This window comes from Lolium perenne, chromosome 4, assembly GCF_019359855.2.
Source record: "Lolium perenne isolate Kyuss_39 chromosome 4, Kyuss_2.0, whole genome shotgun sequence".
Taxonomy (NCBI): Eukaryota; Viridiplantae; Streptophyta; class Magnoliopsida; order Poales; family Poaceae; genus Lolium; species Lolium perenne.
The window spans coordinates 54,353,634-54,376,212 of record NC_067247.2 but is presented as its reverse complement, the minus strand read 5'-3'; the positions used below and the strand labels follow the sequence as shown (position 1 = coordinate 54,376,212).

Genomic DNA, 22,579 nt, shown 5'->3' with positions numbered 1-22,579 from the left:
GGAGGCGCACGCGGGATCCCGAAGAGGTAGTGGGATCCGCTGCGATGCATTAAATGCGTGCGCGGGAGTCGAAACGATGTGACAGCGGACACTGGCGCGTCAGTTACAGTGCGCATGTCACTGACAGGCGCGGGGCCCGATATATTCTCGACTTCGCCGAGGAAGTAGTAAAGACACATGGTGCCGGAAAAAAGAGGTGCCGGAACAAGCCTTGCAAAGAGAAGAAAAGGAACAAGGGTAAAGGTGCCGGAACCAAGCTCAAGACATGAGTAATTAAACCGGTATCTTAAAAAAGATGAAAACCTGGCATGGTCTGTAGGATAGAATCCTCCAGGCTATACCAGCTTCGGGGACTAATGTTGGGGGGATAACCCCCGGTATGCCAAAGGCATGCCAAACCGGATGGTTTAAGCCATCAAGATACCGGTTTAATGTTCTTACCGGAAGCCTAGTAGGAATCCGGGAGAGCAAGGCTAAGCCGGTATCCCCAAAGGGGTATGCCGGAACCCGGTATAGAAGATACCGGAAAGGAGAGCCTGTCGGCAGGACTGGTCAAAGATTCTCTTCAGAGCAAGAAGACAAGGATGAGCTAAGCAAAGTAACTTTATTCAGAGCCCTGGCGCCAAAGAGAGAGGTGACGTCCAAAGAAGCCGGAGGACATCAGCAGCCCTGATTAAAGAGGACTCCGGCGTCACTCATGATTAAAGTAGCTTTGTACAGTAACTCTGTAAAGTAGTTTGTCCAGTCAAAGATGCCATTAGGGTTTCTTGCAATGTAAGCCACCCTCTCCCCTATATAAGGAGAGGGGGCAGCCCATCTTCACGGGCAAGTATGTACGCGTGTATGTAGGAAGGCAGAGCCTGTAACTTGTGTGAATCTATGAACATGGTGATCTAGAGGGAGTTCTTCCTTGTGTCTTTCTTCTTCAACCTCTGGCCTTGGCCAAGTTCTTGAGGAAACCATCCGGAATCTCTTCCCACCTGATCGCAAACCCTCCCCCGAATCCTCTTGCGTCCATTCGGCCCCAATCTAAGCCATCCTATGGCATCTGCTCGTTCACCACGACGACAGAAGGACTAGTCAGAGCTATGCAAGAAGCAATTTTCCGTCTGTGTGGACAAAATGAGAACAAGATCAAGAACACTCGCTTCATCTACTACCCAAGACATGACTCCATGGGAAGATCGATGACCATGCCACCACACACGGAGATGAACCACTATGTAGCACACCAGGACTTCAGGCTGTACAAAACCCGCAGGGATTTGGACAACGCCCTCGCCGCTCACCAAACATATTACCCGTGAAGACGAAGAATTCCACCATGAAGAGTAGTACTACTAAGTCACTTGAGTAGGTGTGAGTTTGTATCAGGATCCCCTTGTATCATAGAGCGAATGAATGGTTCTTCAAACCAACGGTGTGTTAGCTTTGTAATATGTGATGTTTGGTATGAATGAAAAAGTGTTGTTGGTTTTTACCCCCGCAACACTACTCAAGTTTTCAATTTATGAACTTTTTAAACTGTAACAAAACAAACCGTAGAAATTTCCCTCTTATCTTATCATCTACCTCAATGTTCAGATGGCCCCACCAACCCGCAACGCCACCCAGGATGCCATGATGCAACTGCTGCAGACGATGATGGCAGATCGAGAAGCCGAAAGAGCTGAACGCCAAGCAAACCTTGCCGCACTGCAACAGATAGCCCAGAACAATCAAGGCCATGGAAACCAAGACCACCCCGGATCGAAGCTGAAGAATTTTCAGAACACCAACCCTCCAATGTTCAACAAGACTGAAGAGCCACTTGACGCTGATGACTGGCTCCAGACAATGGAGAACAACCTCGAAGTTGCAGGCGTTGAAGCCACCGAGAAAGTACTGTTCGCCACCCACTACCTGTCAGGACCTGCCAGAGCCTGGTGGACAAGTGCCCGTGCAATGAATGCGGGACAAATGATGACCTGGGAAGACTTCAAGCTGAAGTTTAGCAAATACCATGTGCCCCAAGGATTGATCAAAAAGATGAGAGACGAGTTCCGTGAACTCAAGCAAGGAAGAATGTCCGTGGTGGAATACCGTGACAGGTTTCTTACTCTATCAAGGTACGCCCCGGATGAGACCGACACCAATGAGAAAAGGAAGTAGAGATTTCTAAACGGATTGCACGAGAAGATGCAAATTGTGCTAGTGAATATTCCGTTCGCTGACTTGGAAGCCCTCGTGGGCTCAGCCATACAGATGGAAGGAAAGCTGCATCAGGCCAATGAGAACCGCAAGCGCGGGATGATGAACCAGAATGGACCCCACCATACCCAGAAGTACCGCAACAACTCCTCTGGAGGGTTCACCCCAAGACACAACAAGCCCCCTGCTCAGAGTTATCGCCCCAACTACACCAACAACAACGGAGGACCCCCGAAGCCCGGAGGTAACAACATCAACAGCCACCACAACAACAATAACCCCAACAGCAACAGCAACAATGGGAACAACAACAACACCAACACTGGGCCAAGGACGGGAAGCAATGCCATCCCCGTCACTCCGAAGGACAAGTCCACTGTAAACTGCTATGAATGTGGAGTTGTGGGTCACTACTCCAATGAGTGCCCCAAGAAGCTTGCCAAGATCGCCGCCAACACCGCTGCACCTGCCCAGCAACAGCGCCGCTTCGCAGGTAGAAGGAACCAGAACAACAACAACGGCCGCCTCTACCACATGACCGCCACTGAAGCTCAGGAAGCACCCCAGACCATGCCAAGTATGTCTTCCTGTTAATAAAATGCTCAATCTCTCTTAGGAACCTAACTTTTCTTAAAATCTCTGGACGAGATTTGTTTAAGGGGGAAGGGTTTGTAACATCCCAAAAATTCAAAACAAAACAAATGAATTTCTCTAGTTCCAAATTTTGGAACCAACAAAAACTTTTATTAAATTAAGTATGATACATAGTGATCTTGCTTAATTCTTGTGCTATTGCCATGTTTGCTAAACCTCACCCCTCTTTTCACCACCCAAGTTAAAATAAAATAAAAGGAAATTAAATAAGAAAAAAGAGCATATGTGCCTATGGCTATTTTTGTAAATCTTTACCCTAGGCCTTTCTACTTTGTTTAGAGGTTTGGAAAACCTTCATAAACCTTACCTAGTACTTAGCAAAACAAATCCAAGTTGAATCCAAAGAAAATAACAAGAAACTAAAAATGCCATAGAGGCATATGAGAGTAAAATGCAAATTTATGAATTTAAGAATTTTGACCCTAAGACTTGTTGTGAATGGTGGGATCACTCCTATATACCATTTCAACACTCAACAACACCATTTGGGTCAAGCCAAGTCAAATTCAAACTCAAATGCAACATATGCATAGAGGCATATGTGACACATAGCCATTTCACCAAATTTTACCCTATGACTTTAATATGATTTTATTTTGTGCTGTTGGATGGATGGAACCTTTTTTTCATGCACTTCACTGGAATTTTATCTACTGCATTTAATGATATTGCCAGGAATTGATTGTGTGTTAGAATTTTGAAATTTGAATTTGGCCAGTAGCCCAGCTGGTGACCGGCCGTCTATAAGTTGCCCAAGCCAGGGCAGTATCTCAGCCACACCAAGCTAAGGAGAAATGGACTCCATGCATCAGGTAGCTGCACCTCTGGGCGTTTCAGCTGAGGTTCAGTTGCCGGCGATGGCGGAAGCTAGGAGTGTGATCGTGCGTGCCCGTTCCAATGAGGTAAATGTTCGTAGCTTTCACTTGAGCTGTGGGCAGAATACGCAGACGAGCCATTTCTGAACTGATAGTTAGACACATGCAGAGTCTGGATTCGGTGGTAGGGAAGATATCATATGGAAGCAGCGAGGCGTGGGATGATGACCTAGAGGTTTGTTTCTCAACAAGGAGAAAAAGAAATTCGTTCGAATCTTTACTTATGCAATGTTGGAATACCCGTCGGCTAAATCTTTTGGCCATCTGTGATCTTTTTTTGAATCTCGGAACAGGATTCTGCTGATTGAAAAACCATGGTTGTTCGTGTTCTGGACGGGAATGTGGTTGTCATCGCCAAGCTCGTCAAGGTTAGCAAAAAAGTTCCTCTAAAAAGGGCTGGTTTTATTTATACTCATATCGTCTTGTTCCATATAACGAAGATTGTTTCACTTACAGAGGAACCTGATACTAGAATTCGAGGCGGAGGCAATGAGCGAGGCTGCAGCACCGGCATGCTCATCAACTGCTTCAAGCGAGGACTCCAGCTGCTACAACAACCTCGCAGATTCGGGAGGGGAAGCAACAAGCCGGGCATCAAAGCGGATGAAAATGTAGCCATGATCATGATCATATTCAGTAGTTTCGTCAGCTGGTAGAAACTAATGTAACTGAATCTAAAATCTATATATGAGGCTGCACGATGCAACCAGCTCGGTTGCTTGAATAAATAAAAAAATATGTTTTATATACATATAGTACCAATTGCATTGCATTGGGAATGAAAGAGCAGTTGGCGTGCTGGCTGGCGTGTGCAACAGTTCGCAGCTGCCCATCTCGGCCCGCTCGGTACAGTCGGCCTGTACGGCAAAGAAGTGTAGTCAGTTTGCAGACCAGTTGGGCCTCACGGTGCAAATGCAACACAAAAATGCAAAAGTCGCGGTGTGTGTGCGCGTTGTCAGAATTTGGCACGCTGCATTGAACGAGCCTTGCTTGATAAGCATTGCTTTGTGTGAGATAAAATTAAAGAAAAATACTTGTATTCTGATAAGAAGTGAACCAGGAGGTACAAATGGTCAGTACTTATTACCATTTTGCTAACACTTGCTAGTTGCACGCAAGGAGTAGACTGAATCTAGCTCCCTGGCCGGTGAGTTGACGCATACGCAGAGCGTTGATGGTGGGAAAATTAATTCGGCCCTTACTTACCCCCTCTCCCTCTGCAGGCCAGTTTGTATTCAGAGAGGAAGGAAGAGGAAGGAGACCTTCCGAGGCGTCAGAGTGAAGAGTGGAGCTGGTCATCCCTTCGTCGAGCCGTGCCTGCTGAAGAACGGCGCCTTGAGCTGCATCTCGGTCGAGGGTGTGAAGCCTGGTCCAGCTTGCTTCCCTGCAGGAGGTTAGTAAGCGAAGCTTCTCCAATCTGGTGGTCGCATTTTCTTGCAGCCTTTTCTGATTTCCTTGCATTTTCTGGCCATTGCCTGTATTCTGGTACATCAAGTGCCCACTCCCATCCCCTGTCTGTGTTCTTACACATGAACCCGGTTCTGTTGTAGATGCAAGGGGCCTGGCCAGTTAGTGGTGGTCTCAGCGGGCGATCGTCTGGTTCGGCTAGCGGTGTAGTCGATGGGGATGTGTTCACCTTGCCGGCCGACATCGGCAGGATGCCGAAGTGCGGCCGCAGCACCTTGAACAGCGCCTTCTCGGCGAAGGACATGGCCTTTGCAGCTGAGGAGATGAGTGCTAGAGAGCTTGGGTGGGTATTTGACATTGGGCTGGCAGGGGTTGCTAAGGTTGACATGTTCACGCATTTTAACCGAGACCACTCGTTTTTCTTGCTGCAATGTGTCGACTCCAACAATGGTAAGCTAGTGCTGGGTCATGGTAGATCTGTTCCTGTAAATGGATCGAACATGAGCTCCATCCTTGGCCTGAAGGAGGGTGGATCTGTAGAACTAGAGCACGTAGACGGTCCTCCAGAGGCAGAGGAGGTGTATGATGCAAGGTTGATGCTAGGGCTGAGTCTGGGCAACACTGAGATTGACACGGTTGCTCTGGTCAGTATTGTGAAAGAAGAACACCCAGCTGAACCAGATGAGTATCATGTGAACAGATTCAAGCTAGCGTATGCGATGCTAGCTGTTTCTATTTTCTTCAGGCCAGTTGGTAAGAGGTGGCAGGTGCCTCGTGATGCATATCTCCTTGCGGCCATGATTCCAGACCTTGGAAACATAAACTGGGGTAATTATGTTGCTCGTGGCATCATCGATGGTTCTTTCCAAGTTCAGAAGGAGTTGGCTAACCGGAGTAGGGGTCACAGTGTGTATGGATGCCTTTATGCTTTAGAGGTATAACCCAAACCACATTACATTTGTTCTTTATGATGTTTTTTTCCATGTGTGCAGTTGAATAGTTTTTGTGTGATCATTTTTCTAATCCGAGTGCACTTGTGTCGATTCCAGGTGCTCTACTTCGACCATGTTGCTGGTGGAGCTTATGCAGTTAACCCAGGGCTCCTTCCAAGAGTGATGCAGTATGGCGCGGCGAGTATATCAACGCTGATAAGGCAAGACACACTTAACCTTGCTACCGAGAAAGTGTATGGCATGTTCATGGTAAATTTCCCCTGACACCTCCGTCTTTCGTGTCCATGTCCATTTTTCCACAGCGGAACTTCAGTGTCGCCCCGCTCATCCAGTCACGGGGCACAAGAATAGGGCTGGGGAGTGTGGCTCCGTCGGTGGGACGTATGGGCATTGGCATCCATGGGGTCGGGGACTGTGGTAGTGTAGCAAGCGGGACAATCCCGGCAGTGGCAGCACCAACCAGTGAGCATCGGAATGTACAGGTTCTGCAGGTTAGCATCGAAGACGTGCCGAAGCTAGTTAGATCGGTAAGTAGTTCGGTGTCATTGACTCTGCATAAAAAAGTATGTTTCATTGGCTCAATGTAATGGTTGATCATGTGTGTTGCTACAGGCAGAGGATTGGCTCAGGGATGCAATGGCATCGGAAGAAGTAAGGAGCAAGGAGCGGACATCAAAGTTCTATGATGCTTTATCGGATGACATCCAGATGAATGATCCCCATGTGATCGACAAGGTAGATGCCCACGAAAAGAAGGAGGAGTGGTTAACGTTATTCCATCTCAAGAAGATGCTTGAGCACCTGGTTGAAAGAGGCGTCGGCCAGTATGTACCTGGTCTCCTAGATAAGTTGGCGAAGATAAACAGTTCTGTTGACGGTGAGTAATAAATACATGGTCGCCTACCTAGGTAAAGATTGGCATAAGCACAGACAGATGTTGACTGGTGAAAATAATCCATTTTCGCGCAGGTACAACTGCAGGAGTGGTATCTGCATGTGTCTGTAGCGGTCTACCTATATGTGATATGCCAGGAGCAGTCATGCAAGGTGGGTTTGCTATGTTGTATACAAATCATTTGTGGTTTCTATCTAGGTTTATTTTTCCGTCAATTAATATGTTGATTAAACTCACAGGGACTCCCGTGGCTCGCGGTGTGCATGGGAGGGGCCAGGTCGGTGCTAGCTGTGGTGTGTTTGCGGCACACCAGGGGGTGCATACAGTTGCTGGCTCGTGTTGTGGTGTGCATGTCACTCATGGTAGTGGTAGCACAAGTTCTGGGGTTCAGGTGAGTGAATGCCATGTGGTGTCTGGACCGACACTGAATGCAACACCACTGCGGGCAGTCCCGATTAGGAGTGCAGGTTCAGAGCTATTTGACAGAGTTTCCAGCCAGTTGGGCAAGGCGCCAGCTGTGTACGGTGGGCCGTCGCCAATGGGCGGTATGTTTCTATATCGGTGATTTCATTTCGAAGGAGTAAACTGCATTCTGCCAGTATAATAACTTGGTTGCTGGAGTAAAGTATACACAGAAATGCACTTGCTGTATTATATGCACTTGTTTGACGCATCAGGTGGAATTGCAGGCACACCTGATAATATGTTGCCACCTAAGAAAAGATCAACTAGCGATGCAATGTACGATCCAGACACTAAAGAGTTGATAGTGTACACAGCAACGAAGTGTAAGTACGGGTGTTCTTGTGGTTGTGGCAGTTCTATGCGTGTTGTTTGGCTATTCTAAGGGGTCGTCTATCTAATTTATTGTTTTGTTGACAGGCAAGAGGGCAAGGGCCGAGATTAATTATGTCATTTGCGGGAGAAAGAAGGTGAATGTTTGTGAAAGGACAAAGTGCCCTTTCTCGCTTGAGGTTGGTTTCAGAGCACCGACAGATAAGGTTGCTGAGTTGGGGTACCGCAACATGATATTTGCGAAGCAGGCTGATATGAAGAAGTAAGCCACTTCATTGTTGTTTATAATCGACAATAGTATCTTCCATCCATGTGTCGGAGGTTATTGATTAACAAAAAAATCTACTTTCCAGGCTCTGGGTTATACACCTGACACCAACACTTCTTAAGATGTCTGGATTTGACATGCTGACGGAGTTCCATAGGTTACATTGCTGTGACTAGAATGTTGGCAGATGGGGAGAATACATGGCATAGTGAGGGAGACCTGACGAGGTGGAGGCATCCGATGCCTCTCGAATGGGCAGTAAGTTCAGACTTCATTGTCAGTAAGTTATACATAGCAAGTGGCGTGTCGATGTCTAACTTACTGTTAACAGGAGGAAGTGATAGGTGGCTGTGATTGTCTTGAAGACAGAAGGATGAGGGACATGTTTGTTGGGGCAGCTATAAGATATAACGTCGAGACGTGCCAAATGGTGAGTACATTTCTGGTTATTTGAAGTGGAGAAAAAAATATGCACCTGATACAAAAAGGATACTTTTTTTTTGCGGGGATACAAAAAGGATACTTGTAGTAACCTTCACTACGACATGCAGGTTTGGGTACCCAGGATGACAAGCAGCGGGTTCATGGTTCTGTACGGGTTTGACTTCGAGTGTGAGACCCTGCATGTGTTTGATCCGAAGAGGTGCACAGGTGGGAGGGAGCTTCTTGAATCCACCCACTTTGATATATGTGACAAGTTGCTTCAGGGCATGGCTGATTGCATAGAATCTTGCTTCGATGGTTGGGAAGTGGATCAATCGAAGTGGAAGTTTGTTTGCCATGAATATCTAAACGAGCCCATCACAAGGTACCATATCCCTGTTCTAGCACATGTCACCTCAATTAGAACCTACAAACAAAAATTGTTATATGAAGCACCGGATTGACATGTTCATTTTGCAGTGCCGACGCAGTGTTGTATGTGATACACTACATTATGTACTTCGATGGTGTGTGCGTTCGAAGGCCACTGCGGAATGTAAGTTTACATATTTTCTAATTGTATAGTGTGTATGTGTTTCTAGACCGGTTTGCTAACATGTGTGTCCTTGGGTTGTAGGCTGACCTGTATGGCATGAAGCTGCGGTTGGCTAACATGGTGTTGAACATGCCTGGCAATGTTGGGCACCCTCCTGAGAATGTGAAAAATCCAGAGGTCGAGGATATGGCGACTATGAGCCCGGGTGCAGAGCCGTTTGCAGCTTGAAGAAACTGAACTCCAGTAGTCATGTTACTTGAACCAGCAGCTGGTTTGCTATATTTGAATTCCATAAATAATCGCACTCTCTGTTCTACCAGTACATCTGTAATATGACCTATCATTTGGTTGTGACAATATCTATCGACTTATATTATGTGTTGGTGGTGTCTGCTGGTTGTTTTCCGAGACGGTCTAAATGTTTGTTTTTTCAAGTAGCTATGAAGGGTACTTTGCAAATGCAGTTTGGTCTATGTGGCATGTTGTAATGCAAGGTTTGCGAAAAGATGCACCTGCACGGTGGGAGGGCTCGAAGCAACGGTCCGTGTGGTTCATATCTAACTCGATACTTTGTGTACGGTGGTCGGTTAGATTTTCATGTTATGCTCATTTGGAAAAGCGGAAAGTACAATAAGAATTTTTTGTGCAGGTACAAGTTCTGTGTTAGGACCCATCTAAGTTGGCTGAGTGCATTGGAATGTATATATCAAATATATTGTGATATACAACATAACTTCTGAATTGGCGGCACCGTTAGTTGTGTAATTTGCGGGTTAATTTGTAAAGTTTCGCACGTCGAACGATTGCCGCAGTGAATGGAAATACTTTAGTCATTTGACATTCACCAAAAATCTAAATATGGCGTCTATTTTTACTTGTTGAGAATACAAAATGAGACAGGTCTTGTCATTTTTTAACAGGTTAAGGTGCACCCCAAATGAGAATTGTTGATTTTCTGACCAAAAGCCCCAAATTTCCTAGGTGATCTGCTGTTAAACCCTGTCTGATTTTTTGCATAACTTCTTCGACTGTTTTGTATGTGTTCAGTCGGCCAGACGATTTTGCTTACACCGTAGCTCCCAAGGTGGCTTCGGTTTTAGTAAATACAATTTGGGGATGAATTTTTTCAAGTTCGAAACGAAGACATTTGCTGCAGCAAGAAAATTTGTGTGGGTTCGGGTTGACATGCACATAATTGCTAAACGATATCCACATTATCTATTGGCAAGTAAACTGGAGTAAGATTCACCCTTCTGAACAAAAATTGTGCTTGTTTCGACGGTTCGCAGTACCTCTTCGGTGGAAACAAATTAGTGCACATCTAAAAAAGAACAATCACAACTTCAGTGTGTTATTTTCTGATAGTAACTTATAACATCCACTGGGGGCAGGTCAACAACTCATATCTGACTACTACACTTATGAATGCTGGTGCCGTGTGGTCGCTATGGAGACGATATGATGGACTTGATTCCAGTTGGGACCTCTATAAGGTTGCCATCAAGCTTCATCAGCTGGTGGAGGAATAATCCCTTCTCGCGGATGATCGAATCCTGATATATGGATGTAGGTTATTTGATAGTTTTAAGCAAACTGTATGAAGGGGTTGGGGTTGTTAGCTCACATTTGTCAGCTGCTGCTCAAGCGAAGAACCGTTGAAATGCCTGGCAAAATGAAGGATGCAGATCCCACTCTCCGATCTGTCATTAGATTACGGAAAAAACAATCCAACTCTGCTCAGTTAGTTGCTGGTTTCAATCGACTGTGTCGGGGCTCGAAATCAGGGAGCGCGTGCTTACTTGCTAAATATGGATGAGGTAACAACTAGGAATTGCTTTGCCCAGTTGGTACAGCCGACGTGCCAGTTGTCAAAAAACTTCAGAAAGCACGTGAACAATGCTATGTGGATCTTATCCGCGATGGCTTCATGGATTTGTACATAATCGGCGGGTAGTGTCCGTGCCACCGGGTCAAATATATGTATGATTTTTTTTTGCATGTCCCACGAGTAAATACACCATCCGCTCGCTAGAACTACTGGGACGTGGAACTGGATATGCAAGTATATGTTATAAGATTGTTCAAAATAGAGATTCAATTATAATGTCTGTTATGATGGGCGTACCATGCGGCATAGTGCAATGTTATACGGAACCCCAGCGCCGAGAAACTGGTCCTGCACAGATTTAATGTCCCACGCCTTGTCGCCTGCTAGGATGGTTGTCTGAAAGAAATTGAGTACACGTGTGTAACTGAGCTCGATGTTGGTCAGATGTGACAGGTTATATGATATGAAAAATGGAGTGAGTAGATGACTTGCCGAAAAATCAACTTCGAACCAGTGGCGCCATGCTCCCTCGGTGGTAGTATAGAAAACTGTCGTGTCAACCTGTCGTAGACGGCGGATAATGAGGCAGCAAAGCTCGTGTTCAAGACATGTGTGTCCAACCAGTTGGTCCGTGATGGATTTTATCGTCATTGAGATGAACCTGGGGTGTGGGTGACACATGAACAGCCTAAGCAGGAGGCACGAAAAAGGTATTGTCAGTTCTTGGTATGGTCGCAACAATCTGACATCTGGGATGCAACAAATGTACACAAGCACACATACCTTGGACAGTCTGTTGTCGGGATTGACATGACCAGAAAGGACAACTTGTCTTGCTGTGCTATTGTTTGGTACTCGACATCGGCCAATGCACTCCAGTGATCAATCGTGTAATGCGTGTGTTCAACACACGCCTTGGTAGGAGGTTCTGCAGTCTGGCCTATCAAAACTGCATCTCGAGGTGTGCTTGTGTCGTCATTATACATCAGGATTGAGTCGCTCACAGCGCTAGCCCAGTTTTTAATCTTGTCATCCCTTGTACTCTTGTGGCGAACGATCTTGTCATTTGGTGTGAGGTATGATGAATCAGACTCTGCCAGCTCTGTACGTGTGGGAAAATGGATCAGTACTAATTAAGCGGTGGTTTTTAATCCAAAGATTACGTGTATGAAAAAATAAATGTTCCTTGCATCAGCAATCCCTGGAGCCTAAGCCAGAGTGTCCTTGCCTGTTTGCATTTTTTGTTTATCTTTCTGTGGCGCGGTGTCAGCAGGTCCTGTGTGCTTGCACCTCTTTGTGCTCCTTGTCGATGAGCTATCGGCTGTGAACAAAAGTATGAGGCTTTGATAAAATGTGTGCTAGACAAATTGTTAGGAAAAAAATTGTTGTAGTACCATCAGAATCAGCTTGGTCGAGCCTGCGTCTGAACAAATTGCTCGCTGAGGAGTTTGAGTGGGAATCTTGAGGTCTCTGCTGCACTAAGCAGGGCAGGGAGCGGAGGCTGCAGCAAATGCATGTAGCTAACAGTACTTCAACCAATTTGTCAAGGAAGCGTGTGCTCTCGTTTATGCTGTTGTTCCTGGCGGCATTTGCTTCCTGGACACCGAGAGCATTGTGCTGCTTCAGAATGATACCCAGCTCACTCGATGCCTGCGGATTAGGAACATGCACATATTTTACAGTTAAAGATACAGGCAGTTGTTTGATGTGGTAAGTGGTATGCAATGCATTCTTACCAGGAGTGGGTATGTAGCTTTCATGTAGTTGGCGTAGTCCGAAGCTGTTAGCAGATGCGTGCTTGGAATTGTCGGGGATGGCTTGGTTTGTGCCGAACAAGTTTGAGATCTGTGCTCTCCGGTTAGTGTTGCTGTAGGGTGAGGGAACACAGGCGGCCTGCTTCTGGAAATGGTAGGAGTGATCTGGTCTAGAGGGGAATCAAATATGGCCCTCGTATAGCATATTTGTGATGCATCCCGGACCTGTTATGTGAGTCTGTTATTCCATTACATATGGGAAAGGTTAGGTTTGCGAATATTTAACTTGAACTTACGGTTGCACAACTCCATTGCTCCACACCGTTTATTGTCGTTGAGCACTGCAGTATCATTCGCCTCATCTGTGTGTCGTCGAATGCAGCTACACGGGGCATGACTGAATGTCGGAGGTTAAAAATTCCTAGTTCAAGGTTGTCGAGGTAGAAAACCTGTGCCCACAGATGGCAGCCGTATAGGTGGGTACTGGTGCGGTTTTTCGCAATGTCATCCTTGACGGTTCTGACGGCGGCGAACAAATCTTGCAGGACATACTAACACCAGTTGAAATCTTGGATGTTGTCTGTATTGGCTAGTGCACCCCAGAAGTCTATTGATCTGTTGTCGTGCTTGGTGGATGGTGCAAGCAAGTGTCCCATCAAAAAAATGACAAATGCGATTTTAAAACAGTCTTTCTCTAGGTTGCTGGATGTGTGCTCGTCCAGCGGCCTAGCTATAACACTTTCAGAGACCTTCAGAATCTGGTTACCCTTGTCATTCATCCCAAGAGCAGTTCTAATGAATTTAATAGTGTTGGGAGAGCATTGTGATTCAGGTGCATGGATATCGCGTGGTCCACATGGTATACCAAAAACCTTGTGGACATCAGCGGCGAAGAACCTTATCTGCCTAGGTGGATTTTCACCAAAAACTATTGATCTGTTGCCTACATCTATTTTCTGCAGGAGCCATTTGCTAAATCTAAGGTTCAGCCTAGTAATCTGTGGCAACTTTAGTATGCCAGCAAACCCAGTCTGTTCAACAAGAAATTTCTTATACTCAGTAAACTGGGATATAACTGGCAAAACCTTCTGAACAGAGGTGCGCGAAGTTGGTGAAGGGCCAGATCCATCTGTCTGGTATGCAGGCGCATAGAAAGCCGCATCGTCGTTGAGTTCGTCAGTTGCGTCCATTCCTGTGTGGAGAGCAGCCGTCACTGAAAAACACATATACATATATAAGGGTTAAAGTGATCTGAGCACGGCTGCAATGGTAAGGTATGCATCTGGTGGTGCAGAGGTCAGCAAAGATGAGGAAGCTGAGATGAACTCAGATTTACCTCGGTGTCCCAGCCCGACTCTGGGAGATGAGGACCGAGATGTGGATTGGCTTGAAGCTGGGAAGGGGGGCAATGAGTGAGTGTGGGGGGTGAGCACAGGGTGGAGTGTAAAGGAACGCTTTGTATTAATACAATGGAGTTGTGAGAAAAAAGTAGATAACAATTTTATTTATTTCATAAAGGTTACAGCTGTCCAGACTACAGTAAGTTGAACACTGTCATGCTAATTAGTACCTAACAGCTTGCTAGATGGTGAACACTTGCATCCACTAAGGGGAGTTTACTTCCCGATTACATTGGGAATTAGATTAAAGGGTTGCTAACTAAACTCGGTAATGGTTGGCTAATCCACACACGGGTATGCTGGTACCACTAGTACTTGGCCGCTAGGAGGACGACGACCACAACCATCCATCCCATGAGCATCCACTTGATGTTCTTGATATCGCTCTGGTTCTGTATTAGTGTGGCCTTTAGCTCGTCGAAGCCGGCGTGCGGAGGAGCCGGCGAGAAGATGTGTCCCCAACGTGCGATGATGTATTCGATGTACTTGTCCTCCCACCTCCAGAAGTTGCATGTCTGATACCAAGAAGCATTGCTTAGGAAAAAAATGCTGGAGAAAAAATCATGTTTGTGCAATCTAATAAAAGATGCAGAGGGATCTATATCTATAAAGATACATACCCCATGGTACTCGCACTTGTAGAAATGCCTGCCTGGGTTCTTTGCAGTGCCTGATATGAACCAGACAGTGACGCCTCGATTGCATCTAGGGCAGCGGATGAGAGGGAGGGGGGCGATGCCATCCTGGTGGGCGCCGCCTGCTGGGGCAGCGGAGGAGGACGACGACGCCATCGTTCGGGTGCGAGATCGAACAGCCCAGGACAGCTGCGTGTTGGAGCTAGAGCTTGGGACGAGATCGGCAATGGGGGCAGGGGTGTGGAGAGGGGAAGAGTGCAGAGGAAGACGGAAGCACAATAAAAAATCAAACCGGCATACACATATTGATGAGGGGTGGTGCGGAATTTCAACGCTGACGTCAGTCTATGTAGGTCCGTGCAATAAATGTGTTCTTCTATACGGTGGGAATACGATACATACAGAATAAACAAGTATCTGTATACAAACCGGGTACATATAACGTAGGGTGTGATGCTGCGGTCTGGACGGACGGATACGGGTGGGCGGAGTCCCTGTGAGCTCCATCGCAATTCTCATCGAGTCCATCGCTATTTTCTTTCCGTCTGATTCCCTCCGTCGTGGTGCATCGGTTTCCCTCGTGGCCTTTGGCCCTTCTCCAAAAAAATTTCGAGCGGAAGAGTATGTAGTGGAGATGTGCACTGATGGGGCCCCCTCCAGGCGGTGGCCCATGGGCGTTGCCCATGGTCGCCTATGGCCAAAGCCGGCCCTGACTAAGGAGCTCTAGAATCCAACGTGTTTCATTTGTTAAATATAATTATGATGTATGCTAAGGTAAGTGATAATGGAAATCAATACTATTTGCATTGTATATGCATGTTATTGTTGTATGTAAGTGGGAACCTATTGGCTTAAGAGTAGAGACCTGGAGCTAGACCAGCTGCTACAGACGCGAAGCCATAACACCATTTTTTCCAGCACGTAAATATTTGTTTAGTTTATTTAAAAATAGAAAAATACAAAATAAATGCTGAAATAAAAAGAGAAATAGAAACCAAAGAATGGAAATAGAAGGAAAAAAGGGATAGATAAAATAGAAACATAAAACAGATAAAAGGAACAAAAAAGTAAAAAAAAAACATAAAAGCATAAAAACTGAGTACTCTTTAGGCCTTAATTTTCAGTAGTGGGGATTACTGAGGATAATTCCCACCAGAATTCAAATCCCCGCACGTTTGGTGCTAGAGAACGAGTTTAATTCATGCTTATTTTTTTTTCTCAATTTTAGTGTATTTTTCTTGATCCCAACCCCTACCTAGTAAATTAGGGATGAGATTTTGTAGGAATTAGAAGGCTCAGCAGAGGTTTCAACTAATACTCTATAGTATTTATTCCTACTAATCAGGAATTTCGTACAAGGTCTTATTAGGCGACTCTCTCGCACAAAGCGGGGAATAGGGATTGCCTGCTAGCAAAGCGGGGAATAGGGAGTAGGCCGTATGTGAATCAACATGGGCTAGATAGGAGTGCGGCTACTTTTGCTTCCTCTTCATCATCCATGGACGAGCATAGAGGATGGATGGCTCTCTAGGCCGGTATGGTCCCGGGCAAGGTGAAAATCCACATGTGGAGGTTGATAAAAAATGGACTTGCTGTTGGGGAGGAGATGCAACGGCGGCACATCAAGGAAGGAGTCAGATGCTTAGTGTGTAACCGAGTTGAGTCGCTGATGCATCGTTTCTGGGAGTGTCCTCATTCCATATGTGCGTGGGAAGCTCTAAGAACTTTGACGGGTTTTGCTTTTGTCTCTCCGGTGGAAAACTCTGTCAGGCCGAGAGAATTGCAAGGCTGGCTTCTTGACTGGATGGGACAACTCTCAGAGAAGGAACTGGCATTCGGCCTCATGTTCATTTACCAGCTGTGGCTTGCTCGGAATGAGGCGCGAGATCAGGACCAGATTGAGGATATGCATGCAATTGTTAGAAGATCAGTGGGTTTAGTGGAAGAATGGTGGGTGAGCAGGCCATCGGGAACCCCTCACATGCCCAAGGTCGTGGAGCAGTGGTGTCCGCCTGATGAAGGAGTGATCAAAGCTAATGCTGATGGAGCTTTCTTGCCGGTGTCGGGGAGTGGCAATATCGGTGTAGTTCTGCGGAATCACCACGGCGGTTTCCTCAGGGGAGCTAGCTGTTTTTTGGCTGCCGCGACGGACCCGGAGAGAGCGGAAATCTTGGCCTGCAGGAGGGCGCTGCTGCCAGCTGCGGACGCGGGAGTTGAACGGGTGTGTCTTGAAACGGACTGCTTGGCGGCGGTGGCTAAGCTGACAAGTGGAGAGATGGATAGATCGTCTCATGGACCACTGGTAGAAGAAGTCAAGGACTTGCTGAAAGGTTTTGCCGATTCGACGGTGAAGCACGTGCGACGCTCTGGTAACAGAATTCCGCATGTTTTACTAGGGAAGGCTGCTTGAATAATTGTAATAGGACCTGGTAGAAGAACCACCGAACTTGATTGTAGAATTGTTGGCATCCGAGTGTGCCCGTGAGTAATGAAATGGCATCCTAATTCTCAAAAAAAAAAAGTTGGAAGCATGGCGAAGGAATAGTTTGCAAATAGGGGGAAAATCGAATACTCTGATTGGGACTTCGAGGACTAAGGAGCTCTAGAATCCAACGTGTTTCATTTGTTAAATATAATTATGATGTATGCTAAGGTAAGTGATAATGGAAATCAGTACTATTTGCATTGTATATGCATGCTATTGTTGTATGTAAGTGGGAACCTATTGGCTTAAGAGTAGAGACCTGGAGCTAGACCAGCTGCTACAGACGCGAAGCCATAACACCATTTTTCCAGCACGTAAATATTTGTTTAGTTTATTTAAAAAAAGAAAAATACAAAATGAATGCTGAAATAAAAAGAGAAACAGAAACCGAAGAAGGGAAATAGAAGGAAAAAAAGGGATAGATAAAATAGAAACATAAAACAGATAAAAGGAACAAAAAAGTAAAAAAACATAAAAGCATAAAAAAAAACTGAGTACTCTTTAGGCCTTGATTTTCAGTAGTGGGGATTACTGAGGATAATTCCCACAAAAATTCAAATCCCCACACGTTTGGTGCTAGAGTATGAACGAGTTTAATCCATGCTTATCCTCTTTTTCTTTCTCAATTTTAGTGTATTTTTCTCGATCTCAACCCCTACCTAGTGAATTGGGGATAAAATTTTGTAGGAATTAGAAGGCAGCAGAGGTTTCAACTAATATTCTATAGTATTATCCCTAAACCCTAAACAAAAAAAAAAAATCTTAGTCTGGGTCGGAGTAGGCCGTATGTGAATCAACATGGGCCTAGGGAGCCTAGGTTCGGATTGGGCTTGTACGCAGTAGGGGCCATAGGCTTTGGTATAAAAGTAGCCCGATTCCGTGTCTTGTGGCCTGATTCATTTGGGACTCTTTTTCCTATCGGAGCCGACACCGAGACCCGAGACCGAGACCGAGACGCCTAGGGTTCCTCTTTATAGATCGAGATCGACACCGTAGCGCCCCGCGTATCCAGATTCCAGAATCCATCCCATCCAACTCCGACCATGGCCTGCGCCAAGCACATGACGGCGGCGGCCACCGGCGAGGACGGCCCGTGGTGCTGGGGCAGGTGCGGCAGCGAGCGGGTGGCGGTGGAGGAGAAGGTAACCGCCGTGGAGGGTCCGTGGTGCTGGGGGCGGTTCGGCAGCGAGCGGCTCCCCGCCATAAGCAAGGTGAATGAGGCGGAGCCATCGGAAGACCCATTGGCGTTTCTTCCTCCTCAGGGCAAGGAGGTGTCAGACGAATCGGCTGAGCAGGAGGTGCAGAGGATTCTTCTGGAGCAGCCAGTCAAGGAGGAGCAAGTGCAGGGAATTCATCTGGAGCAGGCCAAGTGCACTGATGCACCTCCGCCCGAGCGTCGGATATCCCCGGACCTTGTCAATTTCCTCCTGTCGCTGAAGAGGGAAGTCCCCACCATCGACCACCTTGACGAACTCACCGGCATATTCCCGCCCGAGTGGATCGAGAAGAGAAGGCAGGAACACAAGGAGAGGGTGGCACTCTACAACCAGATTGACGACGACATGGAACTATACCAGGCCAGGCTCCGCAAGGAACTGAAGGACAACGGCTACATCAAGGCCAAGGAGGTTGATGCTGACTCGGTGGCCAGATTTACCAAGTTGCAAGCATGGGGCAGAGAACAATTTGCAAAGAGCGAGAAAATCGTATACGATGAATCTGAATGGGAGGACTAAGGAGCTCATAGAATCCAACTGGAACACGATTCAGTTGGTCCATCTGTGTTATTATTCCATCTCTGTCTAATCTATCCGTTATGTAGTTTCATTTGCTTCAAAACTTAATCTGTTATGTAGTTTCATTTGGTGCAACATCTATATATCTATCGGTACCAACTCTGCTCTGTTTGCTGCTGACTTGCAGCAAAGTTTGTTGTGCCCCTATTATGTGTCCATCTATCTGTTGTATTGGCATTGCCTGAAGCTATTTTGTGATGAACACCAAGTATAAACTGTAGTATATGCTTGTTGTTTTAATAATTACAATGTAGCTGCTGTTGTGCTAGTCTTACTGTCTTGGAATTGCTGTTGCTGTGTTACTTCTGCAGTTAGCACGTCTTTTTTTTTTAGTTATGTATCTCCCTGTTTGTTATGTTTATCGTTTCTGCCTGCCAATTGTATGTCTACATTTTGTCATCCGCCGTCTTGTGTTTCATAACCATGTTGTGGACACCAAAGGTTTGGTACAGTTGGACACTATGGTAGCGGGCGTATTTTCTAATTCACGCCATGTTCCTATGTTCTTGAGACATGTTATTATAGAAGAACTTATCATGAACAAATTGTAAAGAGACAATGAAATTTGAACTGTGTTAGTCCAGGATCACGCATTATATACTATTCTAGTCTAATTATACAACGAAATGAGGAATCTGAACAATAGGTTTCTTATTTAGGTCTCATCTGACAAAGCACTAATTATCGGTGTTATGCCCTATATTCAGTTGTTTTTGCATGAATTTCTCTATGCTTAGAGAATATGTATCTCCATTCTTATTGCACGGTAGCTGGCATTTTTACATCATGTAGGGTAGGAAGTAATACACAATGTGGTAATGGAGGCTCTTCCTCTTTTTTGGCAAACAAACTCCCTGCATTTTAATTATAACATCTGGTACAAGAGGGACTCGAAGTCCCTAATACAAACCATAGAGCAAGATACAACAGTTTTGAGCTACATGGCGCAAAATCATGAAGAAGAAACTGAAGATTGTATATGGAGCCAAGCAGGCATCGACCGTCCGATGACGCAAACTCGAAGAATCTGCATCTACAATCTTCAAGGGCCTCCATTGTGTTGCATACCAGTTGATGGCCCTCCTGTGGCTCATCCGGCGACGACCTGTCGTTTGCACTTAAGGATGAGATGAGCTGAGTTGTAGATCTTGTAGTTGCATCACCGAGCTCAAACTCCAGATGTCTCCGCTGTTAAACCTGGGGAGCAGCAACAGAAGCGTAGCCATCCACCTCCTGCGAATACATCCGAACAGGCGAACGGCCAAGAGACAGCACCTTCATCCTGAACACCATGAAGCAAAGAAACCATTGCGCAACCATAGTTCGTAGGATCTTTCCAGCAGGGACACATAGCAATGAAATTTGAACGGTGTTATTCCAGGATCAGGCTTTATATACTATTCTCTGTTGTTTAATATACAAGGAAATGAAAAATATGAACTAAAGTCTATGCTACTAGGCATCTTGAAGGTATGTTTGCTTGAGACAGCAGGTTTCTTATTTAGGTTTGACAAAGCATTAATTGTCGGTGTTATGCCCTATGTTCAGTTGTTTTCGCATGAATTTCGCTATGCAAGCTAGAGATCAAACAATACTCCATTCATATTGCACGGTAGCTGGAGTTTGTACATCATGTAGGTTAGGAAGGAATAAACCAATGAGGTAATGGAGGTTCTTCCTAATACCCTTCCTCATCCAATCTTCTCTTTTCTGATTAATAAAAAAAAATAGTCATGGTGTAGGCAGAACACAACGGAGTGTGGTGTTGTGCGTGTCGGAGGTAGAGCTCAGACAGGCACAAGGAAGAGCCAAGGGCGTGGTGTAGGCAGAGTACGACCTGCCTTTTAAAGGTGCGGTGCTTGAGAATTCAGTTATTCTCTAGATCAGCCACAAATGATGCATATAAATTTTTTTTTTTGGGAAATTGGCGCTTTATTGATTAAAACACATCATTACGGAGTACTCCACGGATATAATCCGGGACAACATCAAAGGAAATATTACAAATATCACACTCACTACGCCTAGCCAATAGATGCGCCGCGCCATTTAACTCGCGTCATATGCTTGTCTCCTAAAATTACTTAATACTAATGATTTCAGGATCAGAAACATCTTCAAAGATTGAATAAAGAGCAGATATAGGAATGGACTGTTCTTGCTTGTCATGGATTAGCTCGGGGGAGCAATCTGAGATAATTTTGGTTGATGCTCTTGGTTCAGTTGTTTCTGGCTCTCGCTGTTCCTGTTCAAGAGTGCTCTCAGGATAGCTCAGCAACATGTGAATAGGTTCTTTTCCTTGCTTTGCTTCCTCTAACAGTGCACTAAAGATAGCTCTACAACATGTGAACAGTCCTCTCGGGGTAGTGCAGTTTATTGGAAATTTTGAAATAAAGATTTTTCAATTGTTGAAGGGTCTGTTGTAATTTTGTGGAATCATAGTCTCATGGAATCTAAGATTACGGCATACCAAAAACTCGGGGCACACGGGCCCTGTGTAGCACCCCAAATTTTGGCCTTCTCAAATTTTTCCAAACAAAACATTTTTTACACTATTTAAAATTTGCATTTGCCTTTTTCTATGCCTCTTTTAATTCTCGAACTTTTACAAAGCATGAGAGTCTTTGCTTTTGGCCCCCTACACTACTTGACGTTATGATATTTGGTGATCCATTCCATATTTTTCCAACCTTAAAATCTTGCAAAACGATTTTCTATATTTAATTATAAAAACCCTATTTCTCGCTTTACAATGGAACTCTACTTTTTATGCTTCTGAAAAATCTCCAAAAATTAGGAGATGATCCCTATGTCTCATAAACACCATTTCCGCAAAATTTTCCCGTGGTTACTTTCAACCAACACCAAAATGTCTCAACATTCTGTTTCTGCACACCTCTTATTCGTTTTCAAAATACATTGCAAAATGTCTTTCTTTGTTGAACGAAATCCCAAACTAGGTGCTAATATAGTGCACCAACATCCTGTCAAAATGTTGGATCGTGATCAGATCATTAACCTTACCAAAAGCTTCCAAAACAGTTTCTGCTGTTCTGAACTTTTGAAAATTTTCAATTACAAAGTTCCGAAATTGACAAAACAGTAGTTACAAAAGCTGTAGAGTTTTCAATTTGGCGCACATCTATCGATACGGCACCTCAAACCAAGGACCATAGCCTCCTCACGAGCCCAATGCCGATGTCGGCATGACCAAGACGGCGCTGAACGCAGCGCTACGCTCGGCCAAGAGCGCCACCCCTTTTTTTGGTCGCCCTACACGCCGCCCCGTGTCCAACGTATAAGGCCGTCTCCCCTGCACCTCCACGTACGCCACCGACTCCTCTACCCGAGGGGCCGCTTCTGTCGCGCCCACCTTTCTGCGCCTCCACTGCCGCTGCGAGACCCCTCGTTCATGAGCGAGGCGCCGTTTTGCGCCCATCGTTGCGCCCACGGACACATGGAGCCTACCCTACGGCACGTGAGCGGATAGAGACGGTACACAGCCTTTCTCCTATCCACTCACTCCGGTGTTGATGTCGATAGAGACCCTCGCTGATTCACCTATAAAACGAGCCACTGCCTCCTCACCCCCACCCACCCCCCTCGTATTACACAGTCTGGTTCACGGGAACGTCGAGGACGACGACCTCCTCCCGAGACCGCTG

The 22,579-nt window shown here is 45.8% G+C and overlaps 2 protein-coding genes and 2 long non-coding RNA genes across 4 annotated transcripts; 2 read left to right on the top strand and 2 right to left on the bottom strand.

Moving 5' to 3' along the window:
• The first annotated feature begins 8,200 nt into the window (after window positions 1–8,200).
• On the top strand, window positions 8,201–8,829 carry LOC139830844 (uncharacterized). Its single transcript, XR_011744334.1, has 3 exons — window positions 8,201–8,295; window positions 8,369–8,467; window positions 8,589–8,829. It is a non-coding gene; the product is annotated as an uncharacterized lncRNA (long non-coding RNA).
• A 1,506-nt stretch (window positions 8,830–10,335) lies between these two features.
• Window positions 10,336–11,888, bottom strand: LOC139830843 (uncharacterized). Its single transcript, XR_011744333.1, has 4 exons — window positions 11,628–11,888; window positions 10,816–11,532; window positions 10,641–10,716; window positions 10,336–10,569 (listed from the first exon to the last, which is right to left on the bottom strand). It is a non-coding gene; the product is annotated as an uncharacterized lncRNA (long non-coding RNA).
• Window positions 11,889–12,898: 1,010 nt separating this feature from the next.
• LOC127348374 (uncharacterized) lies at window positions 12,899–14,789 on the bottom strand. The gene is made up of 4 exons (XM_071828966.1): window positions 14,619–14,789; window positions 14,314–14,513; window positions 14,122–14,132; window positions 12,899–13,811 (listed from the first exon to the last, which is right to left on the bottom strand). Exons 1-4 carry the CDS (start codon window positions 14,787–14,789, stop codon window positions 13,150–13,152), a joined length of 1,044 nt encoding a protein of 347 aa, XP_071685067.1. The 3' UTR covers window positions 12,899–13,149.
• A 1,648-nt stretch (window positions 14,790–16,437) lies between these two features.
• On the top strand, window positions 16,438–17,043 carry LOC139838950 (uncharacterized). The gene has a single exon (XM_071828965.1). The coding sequence runs from the start codon at window positions 16,438–16,440 to the stop codon at window positions 17,041–17,043; it is 606 nt and encodes a 201-aa protein (XP_071685066.1).
• Window positions 17,044–22,579: the final 5,536 nt, after the last annotated feature.

Bases quoted from the DNA above. Each gene is read 5' to 3' on its own strand.
- LOC127348374 (XM_071828966.1), bottom strand. From the start codon at position 14,789: ATGGCGTCGTCGTCCTCCTCCGCTGCCCCAGCAGGCGGCGCCCACCAG. The intron at 14,514-14,618 runs GTATGTATCTTT...TCTTGGTATCAG, and splicing joins ACAAGTGCGAGTACCATGGG to ACATGCAACTTCTGGAGGTG.
- LOC139838950 (XM_071828965.1), top strand. From the start codon at position 16,438: ATGGGACAACTCTCAGAGAAGGAACTGGCATTCGGCCTCATGTTCATT.